Below are 27,756 nucleotides of genomic sequence, written 5' to 3'. Positions count from 1 at the left end.
TTTGACATTTTGAGCCAGTTGTAATGACAAGAGCTGCTCAGTGCTCACCCAGCATCACTGTTGGGTCTGTTGAAGTTGACAGCAGCATCCTGGACCTCCTCCTGTCTCTGGGGCTGAGCTGATTGGATGGCAGAGTCGAGAGGATCCGCCTCCTGTCTCTGGGGCTGAGCTGATTGGCCGGCAGAGTCGAGAGGATCCTCCTCCTGTCTCTGGGGCTGAGCCAATTGGATGAGGGAGTAGAGAGGATCCTCCTCCTGTCTCTGGGGCTGAGCCAATTGGATGAGGGAGTAGAGAGGATCCTCCTCCTGTCTCTGGGGCTGAGCCAATTGGATGAGGGAGTAGAGAGGATCCTCCTTGTTCTCAGAGAAGGGGATGCTGCTGTAGTAGTGAAGCTCAGGCTGCTCTGTTGGTTTGCTCTGTGCAGCAAGGATGGGGCTCTGGCCTACAGCTGAGATGGTGTCATATACATGACCAGGCTGGTTTGACTGATGGGTAGAGAACATAGAATATGAATATATATATATATATATATATATATATATATATATATATATATATATATATATATATATATATATATATATATATATATATATATATATATATATATATATATATATATATATATAACTGCAGTGACCATACAAATAAAGGAAAATATATTTCTGTGGCACTAGTAAGATATTTATGACAGACCAATTTAAGAAATAAGAGCAAGGGAGAAAAGGTGTAACATTTCCTAAACAATGTTTATATTTTTGCAATGGACTTGTTTAATTACTGTACTTAACCTGCACAGAGTTGCCTGTTGTCCCAGGTCCAGGGGGTTGAGTGGAGGTCCTCTTTCTTCTGATTAGTGTAACAAATGAATGAATGAATGCATGACTAAATTAATGAATACATTTTAGACAAGAGATTGAATGTCATTGTTCTGAAACAGAGCACAGCTCACCTCATCCACAGGAAGACAGAGAGGAGTATGACAGCCAGGAGAACAGCAGCGGTTCCTGCAGCTGCTGCTATTGTCCATGTCCACGTCCATGTCCCTGTGTCTGTGATCCAATGAAATGTGAATTAGGTGGATTTTCTTTTTAAGTTAATTTATTGATGTTAAAGCGTAAAGTTGTCCATCACTAGAACAGATTTCTGTCACTTGGACTCCAGAAAGACTGTAGATGCCTGATTGATCTACAAATCACTTCCATACAATACCAAATCTAATCTGTCCCATTTACTGTATTTCTCACATTATTCCAGTGGTGGAGCATCTACCTGCATGCATTCATCTTCAGCAAAGGTAATAATAGATTTAAGATCTTGATTTCCAGTCTTCTTGAAACAGATATACTTAACATCATTGCTGCAAGTCAATGTCACTGACCTGCTACATACTGTTTCACCAGAGGACTCACTTTTTGAAGGGTCTGGCTTGATATTAGCTTTATACAGATGTTAATAAAATATCCACCAGTCAGAAAGAAATATGTTGTTATTGTGTAAGTGATGTAATATGTTTGTGATTCTTAATGTGATACCGTAATAAGGAACAATTGTGAAGTTCAAATGCAAAATAACCTATACCTGTAACACCTAAACACTCCTCATCAAATATCTTAAAGCCGTACTCACCTGTGACAGTGAGCGTATCTTCAGGGGAGTTGATGTGTTGGAGGGTTGTGACACCACAGGAGTAGGTTCCTGCATGCTGCCTGCTGCCTGGGTCCAGAACCAGGTGTTTGTGCTGGCTCTCTGGTGAGGTCAGAGGTCGTCTGTTGTAGTACCAGATATAGGTGGTGTTGTCAGCCAGAGGACAGCTGGTGCTACAGGTCAGTGTTACTGTCTGGCCCTCTGTCACCACAGCAGATGGAGTCACCTGAACCTTCAGGGCTGAGAGATGGTTAGACTGATCACTCAGTGTTAAAGATATAATATTTCAATCAGGAGAAAATTATGGAAGGATGTTCTTATTTCATGATTGAAATCACAGATGAGTCTAGAATTCACAGAAAGGCTCACAATGAGCCCCCATCAGGAAATGATGCTCATTAGAAGATAAAATGACACAACAAAAATGAAGACTTACCTGTCACAATTAAAGTGACTCCAGGAGCACCAGATTTTTGCTTTTCCCGGTCATCTATTAGGAATTTGAATGTGTATTCTGCTGAGTCACTTTTTGTCAGGTTTGTGATTCTGAGGATGTGGTGGTTCTCCATGTTGTCATGATACACATGACGTGCATCTTCTATCAGACTTTCACTAAGCACCATGCCAGGTTTCCTTATACTATAACCTAATTTAGGCTTGGACTGCTGGTCACTGGGATATGAGTAATCACTAGAAATGTCCACTGAAGAGCCTTCCAGCGCACAGATTCTCCTGAAATATAGATGAAAGACTAAAAGTGAAATCTCACTTTGAATGATTGAATATCACTTTTAAATATAATACTTGCATTCGATAATCTGTGAAGAGAACAGGAAGGGGAAATGACATGTGACAAAGGGCTGGACTTGAACGCAGGATGTCACAGTTAATATAGTATGTGCCTTAACCACAGAGCCACCAGGATGCCCCAAATCCTTGTTTTATTCACCCCATTGTTTTTTCCAATTCTGCCATTGCCAATTCCAGATGTGCTCACAGTACCCAGACCCCCTGTGGACGGAGGAGGGAGTGAGGAGTTTTTCCTGGAGAGCATAACACATGCAGATGCGCACACTCTCCACCCTAACCTGCTAATATCTTTATAAAACAAAACAATAGTTAAATCTATAGCACTTCACCAAAAAAAATCTTATTTTGTACATGATCTCACACATATCCAAAAACACACATAAAAACAAATCTGCAAACTCAGTTTGCAGACATTAATTTACTTTGACAGTTATTGATAATTGTCTTGAGGTAAGTTGTGGACCAGTGATCTCATCGGAACAGAACCATTGGATCTGTAGGCTACTCTTACAGATCCATGACATCACTCGTCCATAACCTAACTCAAATCAACTCTCAATGGCTGGGTTTCCCAAAAGCTTCTTTGCGCTAAGAAGCTAATTTAACCCTTCTTAAGGCCTCCTTAAGAAGCAAACGCGTTTCCCAATTGCTTCTTTACGAAGGCATGCGTTTCCCAAAAGCTTCTTAGCGCTAAGAAGCTTCTTTGACCCTTCTTAAGGCTCCCCTAAGAAGCCAACGAAGCCAACGTGTTTCCCGATTGCTTCTTAGCCTAAAATTATCTTCCAATTATCTTCCGTTAAGAAGGCTGCGTTTCCCAAAAGCTTCTTAGCGCTAAGATGATCTTTCGTTAAGAAGGTTTTGTAAGAAGGGTCTGGGGCATTCTTAACACCTTCTTAATGACAAAACACTGGCAGATCCAGCCGCGTCAGGCAAAAGGAGATACTTGTGTCCACTGTTCCTCTTGTGTTTTTCCCTTTTTCCTTTCTTTCATGCACCCTTTAGTGTTTAAAATTGGGGAACACTTGAAAATCTCCCCTCTATGTATGGTTACTTGTGTTTTAAATGTTTTACCATAGGCTATATTCCTCTAATCAGAATGGATTCCTTTTATAATGTTGTGGATTTATATAGCACCTTTCACAGAACCCAAGGTTGCTTAAATTCTGTAGTGTTTCTCTGTTTTGTTGTATGCTGTGTATATAAAGCAATTTGAACTGCAGTCCATGTCTGAAATAAATAATGTTTAATAAAGTTTAACATGACCATGATTAGGTTATTCTACAACAGTGTTTCTCAACCACTGGGTCGTGGCCCACTGGTGGGCTCAGAGTGCCATCAAGTGGGCCGCAGAGGCCCTCTCACATCGAGATGGTGGACAGCTCCAGTTAAGATGCTTCTTAAGAGCCTTCTATTTTTTTTTTTTTTCTCTTCTGTTAAGAAGGCGTTTGGGAAACACTTCTTTGGAGCCTTCTTAACTCCTTAAGAAGCTTCTTAACTCTTAAGAAGCTTCTTTGTTGGGAAACTCAGCCAATATCTGTCAAACTGAATGCAAAACTGTCTACAGTTGTCGGATATGTATGAGATATCATGTACAAAATACAGTAAAAAAGCATTGTTTTTTGGTGAAGTGCTCCGCAATGATATTAATCTCATAAGTATGGTGTGACAAGGAAAAACACATAATAATGGGCGGCTGTGGCTCGTCATCCACTAATCAGAATTAGGGCTGCAACTAATGATTATTTTCATAATCGATTAATCTGTTGATTATTTTCTCGATTAATCGATTAGTTGTTTGGTCTATAAAATGTCAGAAAATGGCGTTTCCAAAGCCGAAGATGACTTCCTCAAAATGTCTTGTTTTGTCCACAACCCAAAGATATTCACTTTACTCTCATAGAGGAGTAAAGAAACCAGAAAATATTCACTTTAAAGAAGCTGGAATCAGAGAATTTTGACTTTTTTCTTAAAAAGTTACTCAAAACGATTAATCCATGATCAAAATAGTTGTCGATTAATTTTCTGTCGATCGACTAATCGATTAATCAATTAATTGTTGCAGCTGTAATCAGAATGTCAGTGGTTTGATTTTCGGCTCCTCCTCGAAGTCTCCTTGGGAAAGATACCGAACCTGACCAGCAGGCACGGAGTGCATAATCGGGCACGTCGGGCTGCGGGCAAATGCCCGGTGGCCTGGCCTGGCCTAAAAAAAAAAGAAAAAAATGTTTGGTGCCCACAGTCAGGCCACTCACTGAACAGCAGGCCAGGTGCCGCCTACTGGTTTACTAGTGGTTTTATTACTTTATTCAGGGTTAAAGTGGGTGCATCTCATTGTAAAATTGGACTCGGCCCAAATTGGGCTTCAAACGGCCCAAATTGGAAACGGCCCAAATCTGGCTTCAAACGGCCCAGATTGGGCTTCAAACGGCCCAAATTGGGCTTCAAATGGCCCAAATCTGGCTTCAAACAGCCCAAATTGGGCTTCAAACGGCCCCAATTTTTCGACGCCGGCACGCACGTCGGCCCGTATCGGCCTGGCCTGCTTGGTATCTAATGCCCGGCCTGAATTATGATCCCAGTCCGCCCCTGCTGACCAGGACTCATTCCCCCCTTCACTCCCGCAGACACGGCCGACCATGTCTGTAGGAACGTCTGTCCAACCTGGAAGTATCGTGACCAGGCATTGAACCTGGGTCTCTGTGGTGATAGCAGAGTGCTTTTACCTCTACTGCCCAGACACCCCTCAGATCAGATTTTTTACTGTCTTTTAAACATTGCAGACTAATCAAACAAAGGTTTCATAGCAGAAGTTATGCAGTACTGTGAGTTGTTTCATACTCACAGACTGCAGGAGAGCGTAAATCCTTATGGTCTGTTACAGCACAGGAGAAGCTGTCAACAGAGGAGCTGGAAGTAGAGATGACGTCGTCGTCTTTGAATTGTCCATTCTTGAACCAGGTGTAGGTGGGTTTGGGGTCAGTCAGAGTGCAGTTGGTGTTACGTCAGTTTGGCAAACTTTCCCTTTCTGGTAACACGAGTCACTTCAACATGTAGTTCTGTTGGGAGATGATGAATTTTCATCAGTTACATGGCAATTTCTTTTTAGAATTTTAAATTTCAATTAGATGTTTAACACATTGAGTGCCACAGCGCTTCAGTAAAATTGTCTGGAGCCTGTGCCAGATTCACTTCCATTCAGTTGAAAACAGCTATAGAATTTTTTCTATTATGGCTATATTAACGGGGCTGGACTTTAATGAAACAGTGAACACTCCTGCTTCTTCCAAAGAAGAAATTTTGTTTCTAGACAGTTCCATTATGAAATGACAGCCTCTCAAAAAAGTGCACTTTCAAGGGTTTTCTGTCATTTTTTTTAACTTTCCAAGATATAGTCCCTTTTATGAATACCTTTTGCACTCTAATTTCGAGCACATTCACTGACTCTGGCTGGTGTTTTCTGATGTGGTGGCGTGTGGTGTGGTTTCTGTGCAGCCTGTGTGCCACACACCCCTCTCCCCCCCCCCCCCCCTCTCCACCTCTGAGCTGCGGGCTCCTCCCACACGCACAGAGTTTGTTTTCTCGACTCCGTTTTTGCCCCGGACAGATCCCAGCGCCCATCAAGGAAATGATGCGCGCTGGCAAACGCGACTGAACGAAAAGGCTTGGCCGTTCGGCTTCGGATGCTGGCTTTCTAGGAAATCGTGTGGAGATAGATAGAAGCATAAGAGCTCAGTTGTGAGCGCGGATGCAGCCGAGCCCACTCTCCGCTGTAGTGTAGACAGAGCAATATATACGGCTCTGGCAGAAAGCATGCATCGGTTTCCACTTTGATCACAGCTTTCTCCGCTGTCTCCTGTACAAAGTAAAGGATCTGAGGTGGGTGGAGCAGCTCCTGTGACGATGTTTAAGGTGGCGCCGTGTGATCCCTTGAAGGGATTCATGCTCACTGGCTGGGTACGACCTTAAACAGCAGAATTATGGAATAATATGAATTATGATTTTAGGACGTCCACAGACGTCCTTGGCACTCCTCGTTACTTTTTTTTAGGACGTCCACAGACGTCCTTGGCACTCAATGTGTTAACGTGAAATAGCAAAGCAGGCTTATAAAAACATGACAGGAAGTAATTGTGCCAGTAACAAAAGTTAAATGTTCTAATTTTGGGTTTTGCCAAAGGCTTGTGGAGAAGTCAAGTTCTGTTGATGTGGATGTAATTATTACTGTTTGCCCATAGAGGCTGATAAACATTCTAGATTATTTAATGCACTAAAATACTTGTGTGAGTTACTGAGTGAACAGGATGGATAACAGCTAGTCTCTAACCTGTGGGATATGTGATGGAGCAGGGCTGCTCAGAAGAACACATCCTCCCTTCAGCATAGGTCACACTAAAGCAGGCTGATGTGACAGAATCTGCAGGAAAAGAAACGACATACATTCTTATATTAATGAACTTCATTACAGTACTGGAGTGGAAACCTATAGGGGGGATACATTGCATTACAGCATTATATTAATGAGCATAATTTAACATTTATTTTATCACAATATTTCTTAGTCATAATTTAGGTTTTTCATCATAGCTATATACAGCCCTTTTATTATTTTTAAGAAAATATGTCTTTCTTGTTCCTTTATCATAATTCTCTAATGTCAAAGAAGTTATGAGCTAATGTCACCACTGACCCACTGAGACTTCAGGGGCTCTGAGCTGCTCGTAGCCTTTGACAGCACAGGAGTATCTGACTGCTTCCTCACTGCTGACCAGGTGTTGGTACCAGGGAGACCAGTCCTGATAGAGAAACACTCCATTCTTGTACCACATGTAGACTGGAGGCTTTTCAGTCAGATCACATCTGGTGCTACATATCAGTGTTACTCTCTTTCCCTCTGTCGCTGTGACAGGAATCACCTTCACCTGGAGGTCTGGAATAACAAATGACTGTTAATTGTACTGATATTATTCTCAAAGTAATAAATCACTGAGAAAGAAGCACTGTACCTCTAACAAGGAGAGAAATATCACTGGACCAATTCCATTCTGAGTTGTCAGTAGCTTCTCTGCAGCAGTATTTATTTGAATCAGTCTTTCTTAGATCATTGATTGTTAGGGTGGAGTTACTCTCTTTAGACTTATCATACATAACACGATCATCTACAGAGACCTCATTCTTCTGGCCCTCCCAGTCTACAGTATACCATATCTTGCTTGAAGTGGGATGTGTAACTGAGCAGGGCAGATCCACTGATGAGCCCTTCAAGGCACAGATGCTGTTCGCTTGTTCCAATCCTGAAACAGAAGCTGACATTATCAAAATATCTGGACAGATTTCTTCATCTAAAATCATGGCTTTATAGGCTATTTGAATGATGATAGCCTGCTGTGAATTAAGTGCACTTGAAAAAGTTCATTTTAACACTAGAAAGACCACAGCAGTCATTTTGACCTTTTTGAAATTTACATGTGCAATAACTTTGTTGAATTAAAAAAGTGCAACGCTGCTGCTAGCTGACTTTTCCTAAAAGTGTCTGTATTGGCATTTAAAATAGTTTGTATATGAATTACACAAAAGGCAAAGAAAATGTCATTTTTACCTAGAAAGACTATAGGCGGCTATTTTGACCTCACTGAATTTCTCAGGGGTTCTAGACCTATTTTTTAGTCTATATTTTCACATTTTGGTGTTGTTTTGTCTTTTTAAAATATATCTTAACACAGTAATTGCATTAATCTCTCAATTTGGTATTTATCATGAGAGATTATAGAGTTTGGAATCTAGTGGTCAAAATGACCACTTACGGTCGTTCACCTTGTTACTTCATTAGCAAAATCTTCAGATTATGACTTATATTTTCTAAGTAAGTCTCTTATTGAAAATGTGCTCTTCAATTGGCCAACATACCAAAAATCAATAAAACAAGCCTTAACACAGACAAAAGTCCCAAGACTATTAAGGGCCACATTGTACAGGTTAACTGATGTTGTCATGTTGTATCAACATCAACAACTTCTTCTGCAACTCCACTTTACAAATGATCATTATTTGACAAGAGATAAACACAATCACTTCATACCTGAGAGGCACAGCAAAGCCACAAACACACATCCAGCTTCTGCCAACAACATGGCCGCAGTCCTTCAACCTCCACAAAGATGACTGAAGAACAATATTTGAAGCGTCCGTATCACAAATCCATCATTCATGAAATGATTTGTCCAAATCAACAGCACTCTGCTGACAGAGTGAGTGAGGGCTGAGAATGTAGAAGTTGTGCTTTTGGACAGAGTCAGTGTGAGGGCTGTCTGCACAAAGCCTGCATCTCTGATCACACATTCACTTCCTTCCTCTTTACAGGAAGTTATTACCGTTCTTACTCAAATGAACCTCAAGAAAGGAAGCTAATAGATGTCAAAGTAGGCCTAACTCTCAAAGAGTAAACACGCACACAGGGCTCCAGGTTCAGTCATTTATTTATTATTGCATCAATTGTCATTGTAAATCACAATTCATATTCTGACAGAAAAGGGTTGTGTTATAGCTGCAGAGCATCAGTACTGGAAACTCTTTACTCATTTCTGTGTGTGTGTGTGTGTGTGTGTGTGTGTGTGTGTGTGTGTGTGTGTGTGTGTGTGTGTGTGTGTGTGTGTGTGTGTGTGTGTGTGTGCGTGCGTGGTTGATGATGTCCGTTTGTAGCACGGGAGATGATGTCATCAACCTACGTCATCAGTGGGACCAGGGATGTGTTACTGAACGGGCCTACCAGGCCCAGGGGCCCAAGAGCTCAGTGAGCCGATAACCACCTACTGAGGTGCCCTTGAGCAAGGCCCTTAACCCCGACCGCTGCAGTGGGGCTGCTCAGTGCACCAGCAGATGTGAACAGGGCGCTCCTGAAAAAGAGAGCATTGCTCTCAGTGAGACTCCCCTGAATAAATAAAGGTTAAAAAAGAATAATAACCCTCAGCCTCTTCGCAGGGCCACTGTGTATCTTGCCCATCTTGCCTGGGACCAAATGATCCCTTAGGGCCCCAACCCTTTATTTTTGAGAAAATGTTCCTTTATGTTTATTTCTTGTTATACCATGGTCTGAGTGAATACTCGATTCTGATTGGCTGCAAGGTGTCCATTAAAAAGTGATATTGTACAGTGATAATGGACACCTAGCTAAATGGTCTGTTCACCGTTCATATCAATGCGCCATAGTTTCATCAGTGTTATCAGGAGAGCAGTTTGAGCTCTATACCCCCGTTAAGGGTTAATATGACAATTTTGGATGTTGAGAAAAAAATTGACTCGGTCAAAGTAAGTATTTAAATCACCCCTGTGTGCTCAGTTTATCAAAAATAACTCTTATTTACAATTTTGATTTTCGTTTCGGAGATTTTTAACCTCGCGTCACCAGGCTCTTCTCGGCGAGAAAGAGAAGATTTCCCTCGTGCACGAGAGAGAGAGAGAGAGAGAGAGAGAGAGAGAGAGAGAGAGAGAGAGAGAGAGAGAGAGAGAGAGAGAGAGAGAGAGAGAGAGAGAGAGAGAGAGAGAGAGAGAGACAACTCTCTCTGCATTTCACCACATCAGCAGCACACGCAGGGCGCTGCTCTCTCTCACTTCCTGAAAGTCTTCGCTCTTAAATGTTAATATACTTGGCCAATACGTATCTATCATACAAAATAAAGCAAGCTGCCAAACGGTAATGTCTTCATTTAATGTAGAACGCAAAACATCGTTAAACCTGCATTCCTGTAATAAAGTTAACGTTTGAGTCGGCTTTAAAACGGAGCGGGTGGTGGAGGTGGGAGGGACTATTTTATTTCGTGGAAGACTGATTTACAGTATGAATAACAGACATTTAGCCATTTAGATTGCTTTATTTATTACACATGGAAATATAAATGACTGGTCTTATTGTTTTGTTGGCAAGTGACCATGGTATAAGCGGGTTAATGCACTTCGAGGTGTCCATTATCACTTTTTAAGGGACTTCGCGGAGGCAACCGTCCTCGGCTTCGCCTCGGACGGTTCACGCCTCCACGTCGTCCCTTAAAAAGTGATAATGGACACCTCGTCGTACATTAACCCTTACTTATACCATGGTCTGGGTGAATACTCGATTCTGATTGGCTGCAAGGTGTCCATTAAAAAGTGATATTGTACAGTGATAATGGACACCTAGCTAAATGGTCTGTTCACCGTTCATATCAATGCGCCATAGTTTCAAGAGTGGTATCAAGAGAGCTGTTTGAGCTCTATACCCCCGTTAAGGGTTAATATGACAATTTTGGAACTTGAGAAAAAAATTGAGTCGGTCAAAGTAAGTATTTAAATCACCCCTGTGTGCTCAGTTTATCAAAAATAACTCTTATTTACAATTTTGATTTTCGTTTCGGAGATTTTTTAACGTGCATGAGCGGGGGCGAGCCCGGCCTTTGACACAGAGAGAGAGAGAGAGAGAGAGAGAGAGAGAGAGAGAGAGAGAGAGAGAGAGAGAGAGAGAGAGAGAGAGAGAGAGAGAGAGAGAGAGAGAGAGAGAGAGAGAGAGAAAGAACTCATTTTCGTTTCGGAGATTCCCTCTCCTGAGAGAAGCCGGCTCTGTTCTGGTCAGCTGACAGAAACCGGGCTCTCAGCTGTCAACTGTCAAACCCCCTGTTTACACCCTGCAGCAACCAGCAGCCAGGCGCTCTGGGAGAGCGCGCGCTGCCTCTTATCACTGATACAAATCAAGTCAAGAGGAAATAGATGAGATCAACAAAAATAAAACAACGCAATGGGCAGTTAACGGCAACACACTGAGAGACGTCCTTGTACAAAACATACCTGGACTCCAACATACTGAAAGCAGATAGTTTTCACTCTACTCCTGCCTCGCGCCATTTACGTCTTATAAGACCCCGCAGACATTAACGCAATTCCCTGGAATGCGAGTTTAAACGACCCAGTTACATGGCGTTGCATTCTTAGACATTGCCGTTTTATTTTGTATGTTGTTACATAGGCTACGATTGGCGAAATTATTAGTTAGCTTGATTCTAGAATTGTGCCAGGTGAAGAAACTAAGCAGCCATTTTATCCAATGATAGCTTAATCTCGAGGGGACTATTTTGTCTCGCCGGTTCTCAACTCATATTCAAGGTTATGAAAACTAGATTTTGATTGCAAAATGCATGGAAATATAAATGAATGGTCTTGTTTTGTTTCTTTGGCAAGTGACCAGCGGGTTAATGCCCTTCGAGGTGTCCATTATCACTTTTTAAGGGACTTCGCGGAGGCAACCGGTCCTTGGCTGCGCCTCGGACCGGTTCACGCCTCTGCGTCGTCCCTTAAAAAGTGATAATGGACACCTCGTCGGGCATTAACCCTTACTTATTGTGCTCTTGGCTTTGAGTGTTCAGGTGCTGTGCTGTAAATCTAATGAGATGCAGGTGAATGTATGTCTTACAGGCAATGTACACCAGATGCGTACAGCTGGGTTGCGGATCCGGCAAAACTGCCGGATCGACTCTCGCCCATGTTAATAGATGGGCGATACATGTTGTACGGAAGAATTACTCACCTGTTCTATTTTTGTCGGATCCCGCATACGTCCATACAGATTACATGTACATGAGTGTTGGTCTGTTCGCAGCCGTACCGGAGTCGTACCGCATCTATTCCGGAGGCGGTGTACATTAGCCCTTAGTCAGGCCAGGATTAACAGTGTGGAACCCTAGGACATTGGTTCCCAAACTGTGGTCCATGGACCTTACTGTGGTCCATGGACATTTCCCCCCACCCCCCACAGAAAACAGTAAGTATAGATGTACGTTTTTACATATACACATTAACCCGGAGGAGTAGCCGGCTACCAAACAACAAATTACTAGTTTACACCATAGATTGACTTGAGCCTACAAACACCATTTTAGGCTTTACACACAGAAACACTGTATTACATTTGAATCCAACTCATACTCTACTCCCAGTAGCATCAGACAAAGCCCTAACTTCACTAGTTTAAAATAACAACTAGAATCATGGCTGAAATCCCAACAATCATGTAATCATTAAGAACCAATGCTAAACAGTGCATCTTTTATTTTATCTTTAATTTTGTTGGTGTTGTATTTTATGCTTTTTTACTTAAATTAGATTATGTACATGCATGTACATGCATGTGTATCAGATTTACATTGTAACTGTTTTATTGTGTTTTTGATTGTCCTTGTATCATCTAGGGACCCAGGGACTGCAGATGAAATTTAGCTTCTTAGCTAAGTCTGGGACAGTCTCTGACTGTCCATTGTCCCTGTCAAATAAAATAATGAAGAAAAAAGAAAATAAATATATCAAAGACACCTTGCTAAAATGTATTGTTTCCATCATAATTTTTCAAAGGCCTGAATGAAGACTAAACTGCAGGCTTAGACTGTAGGATTAGACTGCAGGCTTAGACTGTAGGCTTAGACTGCAGGCTTTGACTGTAGGCTTAGACTGCAGGCTTAGACTGCAGGCTTAGACTGTAGGCTTAGACTGTAGGCTTAGACTGTAGGCTTAGACTGCAGGCTTAGACTGCAGGCTTAGACTGTAGGCTTAGACTGCAGGCTTAGACTGCAGGCTTAGACTGTAGGCTTAGACTGCAGGCTTAGACTGCAGGCTTAGACTGCAGGCTTAGACTGCAGGCTTAGACTGCAGGCTTAGACTGCAGGCTTAGACTGTAGGCTTAGACTGCAGGCTTTGACTGTAGGATTAGACTGCAGGCTTAGACTGCAGGCTTAGACTGTAGGCTTAGACTGCAGGCTTAGACTGTAGGCTTAGACTGCAGGCTTAGTCTGCAGGCTTAGACTGTAGGCTTAGACTGTAGGCTTAGACTGCAGGCTTAGACTGTAGGATTAGACTGCAGGCTTAGACTGTAGGCTTAGACTGCAGGCTTAGACTGTAGGATTAGACTGCAGGCTTAGACTGTAGGATTAGACTGTAGGCTTAGACTGCAATGCCAAACCATTACAGAGCATGACTTAATCAAACAGACAGGCAGACAGACAGACAGACAGACAGACAGACAGACAGACAGACAGACAAACAAACAACACATTACAGAGATCTAATGCAACTTCAGCACCACAGACAAGGCTCCATTCCACCAAAGACAAAGCTCAATAACTGTAGCAAGCAGTCACTTCAGGTGAGATGATGTGACAGTGGGACCTGCAGAAGGTGAAAGCAGCAGCACATTGAGACAATGGGATGAACCTGGACTTTAGTCCTGATGCAGCCCACCTCAATCAGCTGGACACCAACCATCCTTGTTCTGTCAGCTCCATGGCTCAGACTAAACTGTGCCCGGCTTGCCGGTTGGGTGGGCCTCATGTTTTTAAGCACTGTGATTGGCTTGAAGATCTGAACACGGCCAGCCAGCAAAGTTGGTGTAAAACTAACCAACTCAGTTGTTTTAAGCCACCAAATTCTTACTGCTCTGTATTTTTTTTCCAGACCGTCATCGGATGGCGTGGCCCACTGAATATATTGCAATGCTGTAGACTATTCATTATTATGGTTGTTATATCACATACCGCACGTCCAGTTCAAAGAGAAAACTTTTCCACAAGCATCAACTCGACCACTTCGTTCTAAAGTCATTTAAGTTGTGAAAACAATCTGTCACCCTGAGTCTACAGTTAGGGGCAGGGAAGATCTCTCACCCACAGTTAACTGGCAGGGTTAAGAAAAGCCTGACTGTGGTGAACACACTTGAGGAAGTAGTTTTCAGCCTGCCTTCTCAAAGTTCCCCCAGTGAACAGATTTTCTCTCACCACACAAAATGCTTGAACTGGACACATTCGAATGTGATCATGATTCTCATTATGCATATATTCTCTTAGTATTCAATATTAATTTTGGCCGTGGAGTATGGCTAATATATAAAGAAAATATGACAAAGCTTATAAACAACTGAATTTTAATGGGTGGTGCCCCACCAACAAGGCAGATTAGCTGGTGCCCCGAAGCACTCGCCTGATGCGATATATGAATAATCCAGCCCAGAGTCTAGTTGTTATTCTGGCCTAAATTGTGCGCTGTGAGGAGGGGGGAGGGGCTTTATGCATCCAGGTCCAGGGGCCTGTCATGTCATAATCCACCTATAAGTGGGACATCATCAGTCACCACTGGCCCACTCAAAGATTGTGGGACATGATGACATCATCAGTCACATCACTCAAAGATTGTGGGGCATGACATCATCAGTCACATCACTTGATGATTGTGGGGCATGACATCATCAGTCGGGGGCAGTTGATGTATTTAGAGAAAAAAGTTTTAGAGAAAAAAAATGGCCTGTTTGTCGACGGACAACAGATGACGCAAGGTTCAAGCGGGGGTATGCTTGGCGTCCAAACTGCAGTATAGAGGAAAAGAGGACACCGTACCCAGACCTGAGTTTTATGTGTGTGTAGTCATGCTTATAGTCATGATGTCGGGGGACTCAATATAGATAAACTGATTTATTCTATTATGCAAATCCATTGAGTCCCCTATACGTTTTTAGCTCTTTTTGCAACTGTTGCGCCTGTTGCTTAATGCCCTTTTTATACTCTTTTTTAAAGTTTTGTTGTGATGCTTTTAAATGTCCATGTTATTCTCTTCTTTTATTCTTTTATTTTCCTGTCAACCATTTTATGTGAAGCACTTTGAATTGCCTCTGTGTATGAAATGTGCTATACAAATCAACAATTGTGGGGCTGGGGCCCACAGGACAGACATACATACTGTAATACTGTACATACTCTACATACAGATGGTCCGTGTCAGAACGGACACACATGTCACTTATAGAAGCGGCTGCACCGCTTAAAAAGAGGCGGCCTGGGAGAACCCTTCACATGTTGCTGCTACACATTGTTGGTAATGAGCCAAAGAAGGTTGAAAATGTTGAAATTATTTGAGATTTTAAGTGTTCTCGTTACTCTCATATCCGTAGTATATCATGGTGAATAATTATTTTCACAAAACAAAAGGAACCAGGAGAAGCTCACACACTGATAGAAAAAATGGAATGTCCACTCCAAAGGTTATATATATATGTATATAGATATATGTTTATATATATATTACATTATATATTATGGAATTTCGATGCTTCTTAGCCGAGACAACGCCAGTTTGATTAACATTTTTTATTTAATTTTTTATTTTTCTTTATTTCGTTTCTTTCATTCTCTAAATATTTTCTTTTGCACTACAAAGGCTTTTTGAGACTGTGTTAAAAGGGTAGACATAATAAGCCCCGGCTTCAGTCTACACCTTTTGGTCCTGTTTGATCCACATGAAAATTCTTGTATTGATTATTGATTTCTGGAACAATATGACCAAATAAACTAATCAATCAATCAATCAATCAAGGTTCACGGATGTGAAGATGCCATATGTTTAATGGTCCATAAATGAATATACAAAACAATACAAAGGTGCTACCATGTGAAACAAAAGAAAGAAAACTGAACAGAAACGTTTCGGCTACAAAGCCATGACTGAAGATGGCTTTGTAGCCGAAACGTTTCTGTTCAGTTTTGTTGTTGTCTGTTCAGAGCCTGTAGTCATTAACTCACGACCCAATTGTTTTTTTTATACCATTCAAATGTATTTAGCCAAAAATAGTGCAGTAATACACAATGCCTTCATCCCGACCCACCAGCCGAGAAACCCTGCATTAGAAGGTACAAATCCAGCTTTCAGCAGGGGGACAATTATGGAACTTTAACCCTTTAACCCTTTATTTGGTTTCCCCCTGAACACCAAAGTGGAGGTGGAGAGCTTCAGCTCAGGTCTTTGAAGCACAGGATTGTGAGTACAAGTGCCTGACCTGTGGTCACTTTGGCCCAATCCAAACCCCCCCCCCCCACGGCCATACCACTTGGCTCTACCCCCTCCGTTTTGTGTGCTCATGTGTAGGTGTAGGGTGTCAGGGCTCATGGTAAAATACATCATATAGCCCTCAAAATGAAGCGTTTTAAGATCAAATATTAATATTACTTCACTTAAAATAGCCAATCAAAAATTAGGCAAAGGACTGTTGCTCGTTATAACAGCTCGTTATAACAGCATTTCAGCAGAAAATCACTATTTGGGGGCAACCAGGGGATGTCCCCTGCCCCCAGCACGACTGTCAGCTGGGGCAGGCTCTCTCAGTTCGGCTGTGCAGGGAGGGGAAAGACCCAGGGCAGAGACATCATGAATGAACCAGGGCAGAGATATCATGAATGGTGATATTTCTGGAATGCATGTTACAAAGTTGCATCTACATTAGACTAAGATACAGCATATATTTTGCGTCTAATTTTTGCATGTTTATTTGCAAAGATAATTCAGATTTATGGGCATCTGCCACCGAGCTCATAAACACGCCAGACAGCACTGATGCCCCGTGCAGATGTTTTTCAACGTTCAGCGGCGTTTTTCGTGTGTAGACGCCTGCTGCCTGCTGGTCGCTTGGTGCTGCTGCTTGATTGGCTGTCTTGCTGTATTTCCTGGATCATGTGTTGGCTTAGTTCGAGCCTTAAAACTCGTTATATTTGGATTTATCGAAATGTCTATGGAGAACTAGCCACGCTAATACCAGCGCTGACAATGGGCCAAAAAGGTCCAGCTCAGAGGTTTCCAAAGTGGGAGGTGGGCCTCCCCAGGGCGTTCAAAACAGTTTCAGGGGAGGCTCAGTGAGTGGGGGTGATTTATTTGAGTTATTTCAGTTTGAGTTATTCTAGTAATTTGAATAAGAGTGAAGGCAGCTTTTTCCATGGAGCTTTTTCCGAGAGGAGGCCCATGGTCTCAGATTTTGGAATCCTCTGGTCTAGCTAATCCACAGCCTACAGTTAGGCTGGAGCTAATCTATAGCCTACCCTAAACTATTCTGACCTCCCTCAACCAATGATGGAGAGCACCGATGGCCCCCACCCCCGTAAGATGTGAGAGCGAAGACCGGGCCGAGACACACCGGAACGCCCCTCCACCCCCAGTGCACGCAAGGCAAGGAGGTTTTCGATAAATGACGACCACACGTGTGCAAAGTGTGACATGAAAGTCACACATCTGCTGTGCAGTGGAAGCAGCAGCCAGCAGACAATCGACAGGCTTCCTTTATTTCAGATAGGAGACTATAACAACCCGCTTCATATGCCATTCTAAGCTATTTTTCAGAACATTCTTTAACAGACTCTTAAAAAGTGATGGGGACAAAATTGTCCATTTCAAAAAGTGCCCACAGTGTGAATGACACCTAGATGTTCCGGAGATGGTAGAATGGGTGGTAAAGATGAGTATCTATTATTTTCTGTTGTTTTCTATCAAACTGAAACTGCAGCCAAACAGCAACATGATGACTTTAACACGTTAACTTGACCAGTGAAACATCAGTCAGTGAGCAACATCTTCACTTCCTGCACCAGGATAGGCCCACCACCTGAGCAGCTAACACATGATTTTTCCCCCACCCCTTTTTCACCAAGTCCCTCCCTTAGTTAAGCATGGGGAGTGATGATTGTTGGTTGGGTTTAGGCAGGAAGAGTGTACGATTGGTTAAAGTTAGGGGAGATATCAGGGTAAGCCAATCAGAGCAAGAGTAGGGCAGGACTTGGTGGAAACTGGGTGGGTGGGGGAGGGGGGATGTGCAGCTCACACACCACATTTCCTCTGTGTGTGTGTGTGTGTGTAGGGGGGGGGGGGGGCAGGGTAGGAAATTATCTTTTTTGAGAAGGGATTTTTTTTGCCCTTTTGAAATGTTTCAAGACCATTTGGATAATTTCCCAGGCACTTTTATCAAATGTTATGATTTCCCCCCCCCTCCCTGCTTTTTATTTTTTGTTTTTGCTCCAACTGAAATGTTTTATGGTCACTCATGCAGATTCAGTATGCCACTGGTTGGCTTGGTTCCAGCCTTTATAACTGATTTTTCGAAATGTTTATGGATAAAATGAATGAGGAACTATCTTCTGGGGCAGGAGATGTCACGTGAGTGTTCAGCTCTATGGAGGTGGAGGGCTGGCACTAGAATATAGCCTTTGAGATTAGCCTTGTTATGTTGTAATGAGCCAAATCATTACATTTGATGACTTAATTCTACTGTAATCCACCACAACCCCATAAAGACATAACAGCTGAAGATCTTTCTTGTTCTTGCTTCTTATCAACATAGAGCAGGGGTGTCAAACTCATGTTAGCTCACAAGCCACATGTAACCTAATTTGGTCCCCAGTGGGCCAGACAAAGAAAATCAATAACAACATAGAAATGACAAAACCTCCACATTTCAGCTATCATGAACACATTCTCAAATACTGTCTGTAACTGCATTATAATGGACTGGAACTGTGCAATTCTCTATAGTCAAGGGTAATGAAAATAATTGAGCATTTAGTGATGAATACAGAAAACATGAATAGGCTACTTATTATTTAACTTGCTCCTGAAACCTGGTACCTCTTAGCCTTCACAAGTGCATCACATTGGATTGAAGGACTTCTCATGCTGTGGGCCGGATTGGACCCTTTGGTGGGCTGGTTCTGGCCCTCGGACCGTATGTTTGACACCCCTGACATATGGCTCATTTCCACCACATTTTACTGCCCTGCACAGCTCGTCACCACTCGGCTCTAATCGTATCGGCTTGATGGACGGTTTGCTTCCACCGCGGATCATCTGCCCCCACCCACCCCTGCCCACTGCTGGTCGTCATAGCGACCGCATATCTGTCCTTCGCTTATAGCTGAAGTAGGCTATAACATAACATTACAATTAAATCCATCCACAGAACTTTTAAACTGTTTATGAAATACTGGTGCCTCTAAATGACCTACAGTGTACATGGGCGAATGTGACAATCGACCAGGAGAATGGATATCACTTTGTAGTTAGTCAAACTCACAGGCATGCGCTGCGCTGTGCGGGGACGGGAGAGGCGCAACAGAGTGAAGCCTCTACCCCGCGGCCTCTCACCAGGCAAGACCGCGGCTTCACCAAACACCCGCTGCGGCCTAGCGGAGCGCTGCAGCCTCCACTCAGCTACAGAGCTCCCTGAGCGAGCAGCGGACTTTTTTCTCAGACAATTGCCACGATTTTATTTCACCGGAGGCAAAGGCAGCAACACAAAAGACTGATGGAAATATACATAACAGAAGAGAAGGTAAGCCCACTAAACTGGTATGCAGCCACCAGCATTGCATATGACAGTCAGTAGACAGAGTAAACACGATTCTGCCTGACCAATCAGTCGTCAACAATGTTTTCACGTCACCGTATGAACCGGGGTTCACAGAATAGAACCACGACGAGGCAGGTACTAAAAGTAGCACGACTCGACCCCAATACAACCAGGGCTGGGATAGTTTTTAGTGGTGGAATGAGACCATTTATCGAGTCGAGCGGAGCGGGATCGCGCTACTACCTGCGGTGGAAATGAGCCAAGAGAGGACGTTTTTAGCAGTTTTACTTCCACTGTATTCTTTCAATTTAACCTTTAACCTATATTTATCTAGGTAGCCCCACAGACATTTAATTAAGCTCATTATTTTTCCAAGAGAGACGAGGCCAATTTTCAAGACAGACGTGCTCAATTTTTAAAAGGATCAATTTTATGTTCACAGAGTGGAAAGATTTGATTGTAATATGTAAAAGAAATCAACACATGAATCAGAGACTTTCGCCTGTTAACTGAAGGACTGGATGTTGTTCCCAGTAAAAAGGAAAGGAAAGTCACTCTGCCACTTTATTTGATTGAAGCTTTATTGAGCCATCCACTCTCTCAGTAACACTCTGCTCCACACACACAATACCACACATGAACTGTAGAGAGAAGTAGTCTGCTCTGTTGGTCACTGAACAAACACTGGAACATCTGGGGTGAAGTGCCTGGCTCAAGGGAACGTAAGCTGTGGTTTTGGAGGAGACCACTGAAGATTCTCCAGTTTGCAACATTAACAGTTTCAACAACATAGCCTCAAACTGTGCATGACAGACACAGATTTCTATCTGTTCCACTTTATACTTTATAACACTGACACTCCAACTGACATGTAGCTGAAAACATTAGCATTTACACTGTTAACACAATGAAACAGCTACTGGATACGGTGGATTATGCTAAATGGTTTTGAGCTTTAACTGCAGTGGAGTGTCTGTGGATAGCCTGAGTGGAAAAGCTATAGAAACTGGTTCATTTTGAGCATGCTTTCATAAGATTCATAAAGAAATACTCAAACATTATATGATGTGTTACACGTGGAACAGCAAGAAACATTATTTTAAAGAAAACCTGTTTGGGGTTTTCACTGTCACCACCTATCAATGCTACATTTAAAGCTGCTTAACATCTAGAGACACATGTTACCAAATACAAGCTCAAAACAGCTAACAAGAGTAACAGCTTGTTGTTAGCACTAAGCATCACAACAAACTACTACATTACATTCAATGCAAAAAAATCTCCATCATAATCTCCATCATAACCATAATCTGTTGAGTCTGAAAATAATATGAATATTCAATATATTATTAAAATAATATCTGCAGTGGGGTGAGATGATTTCAGTTACTTTATTATAACACAATTCATCTTGTTTCATGAGTATCCAAAAAGTGGCAATAAACTGAAGTAGGGGAGATCCAATTATTTTAAACAAGCTGAATGTTATTATAATAATACATTCAATTAAAACAAGATGATCTCACTTCACGAGCACAAATTAAGATTTCAATAAAATAAGGTTTTTGGGCGTCCGGGTAGTGCAGCGGTAGATTCCCTTCCTACCAACACGAGGGTCACAGGTTCGAGCCCCCGAGTTACCTCCGACTTGGTCGGGCGTCCATACAGGCACAATTGGCCGTGTCTGCGGGTGGGAAGCCGGATTAAGGGCATGTCCTGGTCGCTATACTAGCGCCTCCTCCTCTCAGTGCTCACTCAGCATCACTGTTGGGTCTGTTGAAGTTGACAGCAGCATACTAGACCTCCTCCTGTCTCTGGGGCTGAGCTGATTGGACGGGGAAGTAGAGAGGAACCTCCTCCTGTCTCTGGGGCTGAGCTGATTGGACGGCAGAGTAGAGAGGAACCTCCTCCTGTCTCTGGGGCTGAGCTGATAGGACGGTGGAGTAGAGAGGAACTTCCTGGTTCTTAGAAAAGTGGGCACTGCTTAGTGAAGCTTAGGCTGCTCTGTTGGTTTGCCCTGTGCAGCAGGGATGGGCATGGGTGTCTTTAGGCCTGGGCATTGGGGGCTATATATAGCCCCGAATGTTTTATGAACTGTTTTTTCTAATAGCCCCCAGATCTATTCATCTGTCATTCATGCTTTAAAGCCCTCAAATATAACATGATATGATAGCCTATAGTTGATCAGGAATGCAACAATTTGCTTCCTCTCTGTGTGCAAGTAACCTATATAGAAGGAAGAGACATCACAGTGTTCAAATGTTGCATTGGGGCTAGACTTTGGGGACAGTTGTATTGAAGTGAATGGGGCAGGCACGGAAAGTCCCACTATAAACCATCATACAGTATCTGTGTTGTTTCACCTTTGATTGTAAAATCCAAACACTGTGATGTGAGCAGTGTTGGGCTCGTTACCTTAAAAAAGTAATATATTACTCGTTACTCGTTACTCTTTTTTAAAGTAATATTACTTTACTTATTACTCCATGCCAACAGTAATTCGTCTACTCGTTATATTACTTTTCCGTTACACCCCACAAAATTGGTATTTGCATCCTTTCTCATCAAAATTCAGACGCGTATGTGTGAATACAGGTCTAATCACTTTGTCGGCGCACAGCTAAAGCTTCAAACTAGCTAGTATGAATCCATAAGTTACATGCTTGATGAAGAGCACAGCTGGCTCAAATTGATGACAAGACGCAATCTTTTAAACAGCTTCTGTTATCAACAACGCAGTAAGTGCACTGCCAACACATTCTCAATACAAAATGTACATCTTTGCATAACAAGTTTGTACATTAGACCTGCAACATTAACCTGACAATAATAGCAATGTTACCAACCGATAAAAGCCAATAAATGAAATGTCCGCCAGCAGTGGACAGTGTGCCCTTGTCAGATTTACCATTACATTTCTCTGTATTTTAATAGCTTTATGGTTTCTGTGCTCACCTTTGGTGGTAGTCTAGTCCATGAGCTTCATATTGTGCTGTTCTCGTAACGTTAACGTTATGTGTTTTAGGAGGTTTGAGGTGTTTTTCGCAGTGGAAAGTCTTAGTATCTGGACACAGGTTATATTTCACTTTGATGTTCTTGTCACCTTAGTTGTCCCATTACTTTCCCAAGTAATGGGAAAATATCCAGCCGCTGAAGGCGGACATTCCTCTATGGCTCTGCTTCCAACCTAACACGGTGACGTCACGCATTGTTGTACACTAACCTTATATGACATGCTGCTTGGAGATGCTTGGAGCTTGTTTGGTCACGTGAACGTCGACTACATGTCATTTTGCAGCACATCGCAATCACGGAATGGAATAAACAAAAGTAAGGATGTAACGAGTTGTTTTATCTTGGGGTAACAGTAATATTATTACTGCAATTTTATTAGTAATTTATTACACTACTCGTTACTGGGAAAAGTAATATTATAATAATAACACGTTACTAGTAACTAGTAACGTGTTACTTACTGCCCAACACATGGATGTGAGTGATGTATTTTGCTTCTTTATAGGTTCCTTCTCAGTTTGTCAATCAAGGCTAATGCTGAAGTTGAACATGAATTTACTATGGGGACTATCTGGAACTCTCTTAAGGACCCCTGGTGGTCCTCAGACCCCACTTTGAGAACAACTGATTTAGTTTTTCAGTATTCATCTCAAATTGCTTGAAATGTGTACAATTACCTGTGTACAATTACCAATTACCCCAACAACCTCCCTAAAGAGGGCTGGGCTAAGCCCCCAATGTCTTCAGACCCTAGAAACGCCCCTGCATGGGGATGGGGCTCTGGCGTACAGCGGATATGGTGTCATACACAGCACCAGGGTGGCTTAACTGGGTAGAGAACATAGAACACATTATTATCATTATTTTACATTACATTGCATTTTAGTATTTTGGCTGATCCCTTTTATCCAGAACAACATAAAATGATCACAACTAGGTTAGACTGATTTGGGCTTTTGAAAGCTGATTCTCAATAGCAATATTTTTTATATTGAAGGTGCAGACAGCCATTGTTTGGTACAGTGTTTGCAAGTCAATGTAGTTCTGGTCTCCATCATATCGGTGGTGGACGACATGCTGACATTTCATATTTAACAAAAGGCTGATAGTGTAAACTCATACTTCAGTCTAACCTATAATTACAAGATGCTTTAATTCCTACATTGCCATCATGACAAGCAACTACCAATACAAAGGTCAAAGCTGCAGTGCCCATACAAATAAAGAAAATATATTTCTGTTCACTAGAAAGATATTTATGACAGAGCAATTTAAGAAATAAGAGCAAGGGAGAAAAGCTGTAACATTTCCCAAACAAGACAGAAACATGCACAATGTTTATATTTTTGCAATGGAATTGTTTAATTATTGTACTTCACCTGCTCATATGTCTGTTGTCCCAGGTCCAGGAGGTTGAGTGGAGGTCCTCTTTCTTCTGGTTAGTGTAACGAATGAATGAATGAATGAATGAATGAATGAATGAATGAATGAATGAATGAATGAATGAATGAATGAATGAATGAGTAAATGAATGAATACATTTTAGACAAGAGATTGAATGTCATTGTTCTGAAACAGAGCACAGCTCACCTCATCCACAGGAAGACAGAGAGGAGTATGACAGCTAGGAGAACAGCAGCGGTTCCTGCAGCTGCTGCTATAGTCCATGTCTCTGTGTCTGTGATCAAATTAAATGTGAATTAGGTGGAACAGTTTTTTAAGTTCATTTATTGATGTTAAGGAGTGAAGTTGTCCATCACAATAGATTTCTGTCACTTGGACTCCAGAAAGACTGTAGATGCCTGATTGATCTACAAATCACTTCCATACAATACCAAATCTAATCTATCCCATTTACTGTAATTCTCTGATTATTCCAGTGGTGGAGCATCTACCTGCATGCATTCATCTTCAGCAAAGGTAATAATAGATTTAAGATCTTGATTTACAGTCTTCTTGAAACAGATATACTTAACATCATTGCTGCAAGTCAATGTCGCTGATCTGCTACATACTGTTTCACCAGAGGACTCACTTTTTGAAGGGTCTGGCTTGATATTAGCTTTATACAGATGTTAATAAAATATCCACCAGTCAGAAAGAAATATGTTCTTATTGTGTAAGTGATGTAATATGTTTGTGATTCTTACCAATGCAGAGAATTGTGCATAATGTGATACCACAAAAAGGAACAGTTATGAAGTTCAAATGCAAAACCTGTACCTGTAACACCTAAACACACCTCATGAAATATCTTAAAGCCGTACTCACCTGTGACAGTGAGCGTATCTTCAGGGGAGTTGATGTGTTGGAGGGTTGTGACAGCACAGGAGTAGGTTCCTGCATGCTGGCTGCTGACTGGGTCCAGAACCAGGTGTTTGTGCTGGCTCTCTGGTGAGGTCAGAGGTCGTCTGTTGTAGTACCAGAGGTAGGTGGTGTTGTCGGCCAGAGGACAGCTGGTGCTACAGGTCAGTGTTACTCTCTGGCCCTCTGTCACCACAGCAGATGGAGTCACCTGAACCTTCAGGGCTGAGAGATGGTTAGACTGATCACTCAGTGTTAAAGATATATTTCAATCGGGACAAAATTATGGAAGGATGTTCTTATTTCATGATTGAAATCACAGATGAGTCTAGAATTCACAGAAAGGCTCACAATGAGCCCCCATCAGGAAATGATGCTCATTAGAAGATAAAATGACACAACAAAAATGAAGACTTACCTGTCACAATTAAAGTGACTCCAGGAGCACCAGATTTTTGCTTTTCCCGGTCATCTATTAGGAATTTGAATGTGTATTCTGCTGAGTCACTTTTTGTCAGGTTTGTGATTCTCAGGACGTGTTGGTTCTCCATGTTGTCATGATACACATGACGTGCATCTTCTATCAGACTTTCACTAAGCACCATACCAGGTGTCCTTATACTATAACCTAATTTAGGCTTGGACTGCTGGTCACTAGGATATGAGTAATCACTAGAAATGTCCACTGAAGAGCCTTCCAGGGCACAGATTCTCCTGCTGACGTAATTCACACTCCAGCAGTTCTTACCCTCAGTACCTGAAATATAGATGAAAGAGTAAAAGTGAAATCTCACTTTGAATGATTGAATATCACTTTTAAATATAGTATGTGCCTTAACCACAGAGCCACAAGGACACCCCAAATATTTGTTTTACCCCCCCTCCCATTTTCTTCAAATTCTGCCATTAAATTGTCAATTCCTGATGTGCTCACAGTACCCAGACCCCCCTGTGTGAGGAGTTTTTCCTGGAGAGTGTAACACATGACATGCAGATGCACACGCTCTCCACCCTAACCTCCTAATATCTTTATAAGACAAAACAATAAATAAAGGGGCACTTCACCAAAGAAAATCTTTTTTTGCACATGATCTCGCACATATCCAAAATCTCTAAACAGTTTGCAGACATTCATTTAGTTTGACATTTATTGATAGTTGACTTGAGTTAAGTTGTCGACCAGTGATGTCATCGGAACAGAATCATTGGGTTGAAGTCTTGGCCGGAAACCATATGTTTTCTCGTGGCTACCTTGACAGTGGCCCAGGCCTCTGGTAATCCAAAATACGGTAGACCAGAGAGGGTAATAGCACACTCACTCAGTGCGCTTTTAGCCTCTCTGGTCTATTGCTCCACCTGCGAGGAGCGAGGAGTTACCGGCAGGACGTAGTGCGGGGGGCGATCGCGCTATTCCCCCCAGTTCCCCTCACTCTGGAACAGGCGCCCCGACCGACCAGAGGCGGCACTAGTCCAGCAACCAGGACTCATTCCCCACCGGCTTCACACCCGCAGACACGGGTCATATCTGTAGGAACGTCTGTCCAACCTGGAGGTACCGCGACCAGGCATTGAACCCGGGTCTCTGCAGTGGTAGCAGAGTGCTTTTACCTCTACTGCCCAGACACCCCTCAGATCATGTTTCTTACTGTCTTTTAAACATTGCAGACTAATCAAACAAAGGTTTCATAGCAGAAGTTCTGCAGTACTGTGAGTTGTTTCATACTCACAGACTGCAGGAGAGCGTAAATCCTTATGGATTATCACACCACAGGAGAAGCTGTCAACAGAGGATTTGGAAGTAGAGATGTGGTCTCCGACGCTTTCCAATTGTCCATTCTTGAACCAGGTGTAGGTGGGTTTGCGGTCAGTCAGAGTGCAGATGGTGTTACAGGTCAGTTTGACATCGTTTTTATCTCTGGTTACAGTATCAGGACCCACTTCAACATGTAGTTCTGTTGGGATGAGGAATTTTCCATCAGTTACATGGCAATTTTCTTGATTATATGTTTAATGTGAAATAGCAAAGCAGGCTTATTAAGAAAAATTACAGGACATAATTGTGCCAGTAACAAAAGGTAAAATGTTTAATGTTTAAAACTTTTGCCATAGACTTGTGGATAAGAAGTTCTGTTGATGTGGAGGGAAATATTACTGTTTGCCCACAGAGGCTGATAAACATTCTAGATTATTTAATGCACTAAAATACTTGTGTGAGTTACTGAGTGAACAGGATGGATAACAGCTAGTCTCTAACCTGTGGGATATGTGATGGAGCAGGGCTGCTCAGAAGAACACATCCACCCTTCAGCATAGGTCACACTAAAGCAGGCTGATGTGACAGAATCTGCAGGAAAAGACACAACATGCATTCTTATATTAATGAACTTCATTACAGTACTGGAGTGGAAACCTATAGGGGGGAATACATTGTATTACAGCATTATATTAATGAGCATAATTAGTTAAACATTTATTTTATCACAATATTTATTAGTCATAATTTTGGTTTTTCATCATAGCTATATACAGCCCTTTTATTATTTTTAAGAAAATATGTCTTTCTTGTTCCTTTATCATAATTCTCTAATGTCAAATAAGTTATGAGCTAATGTCACCACTGACCCACTGAGACTTCAGGGGTCCTGAGCTGCTCGTAGCCTTTGACAGCACAGGAGTATCTGACTGCTTCCTCACTGCTGACCAGGTGTTGGTACCAGGGAGACCAGTCCTGATAGAGAAACACTCCATTCTTGTACCAGAGGTAGACTGGAGGCTTTTCAGTCAGATCACAGCTGGTGCTACACATCAGTGTTACTCTC

General features: G+C 42.2%; 1 protein-coding gene across 1 annotated transcript; it reads right to left on the bottom strand.

Annotated features, from left to right (window-relative positions):
- Positions 1-44: 44 nt before the first annotated feature.
- LOC310771166 (uncharacterized protein) lies at positions 45-27,743 on the bottom strand (the record flags this gene model as incomplete). The annotated part of the gene is made up of 8 exons (XM_083663827.1): positions 45-485; positions 792-849; positions 953-1,052; positions 24,905-25,162; positions 25,356-25,694; positions 26,704-26,889; positions 27,192-27,281; positions 27,560-27,743. 8 exons carry the CDS (start codon positions 27,741-27,743, stop codon positions 45-47), a joined length of 1,656 nt encoding a protein of 551 aa, XP_083519953.1.
- Between the last annotated feature and the right edge of the window lie 13 nt (positions 27,744-27,756).

The sequence above is a fragment of the Poromitra crassiceps genome, assembly GCF_964638095.1.
Source record: "Poromitra crassiceps genome assembly, contig: HAP1_SCAFFOLD_385, whole genome shotgun sequence".
Lineage (NCBI taxonomy): Eukaryota > Metazoa > Chordata > Actinopteri > Beryciformes > Melamphaidae > Poromitra > Poromitra crassiceps.
The sequence above is the reverse complement of the archived record's forward strand: the minus strand, read 5'-3'. Positions and strand labels throughout refer to the sequence as shown.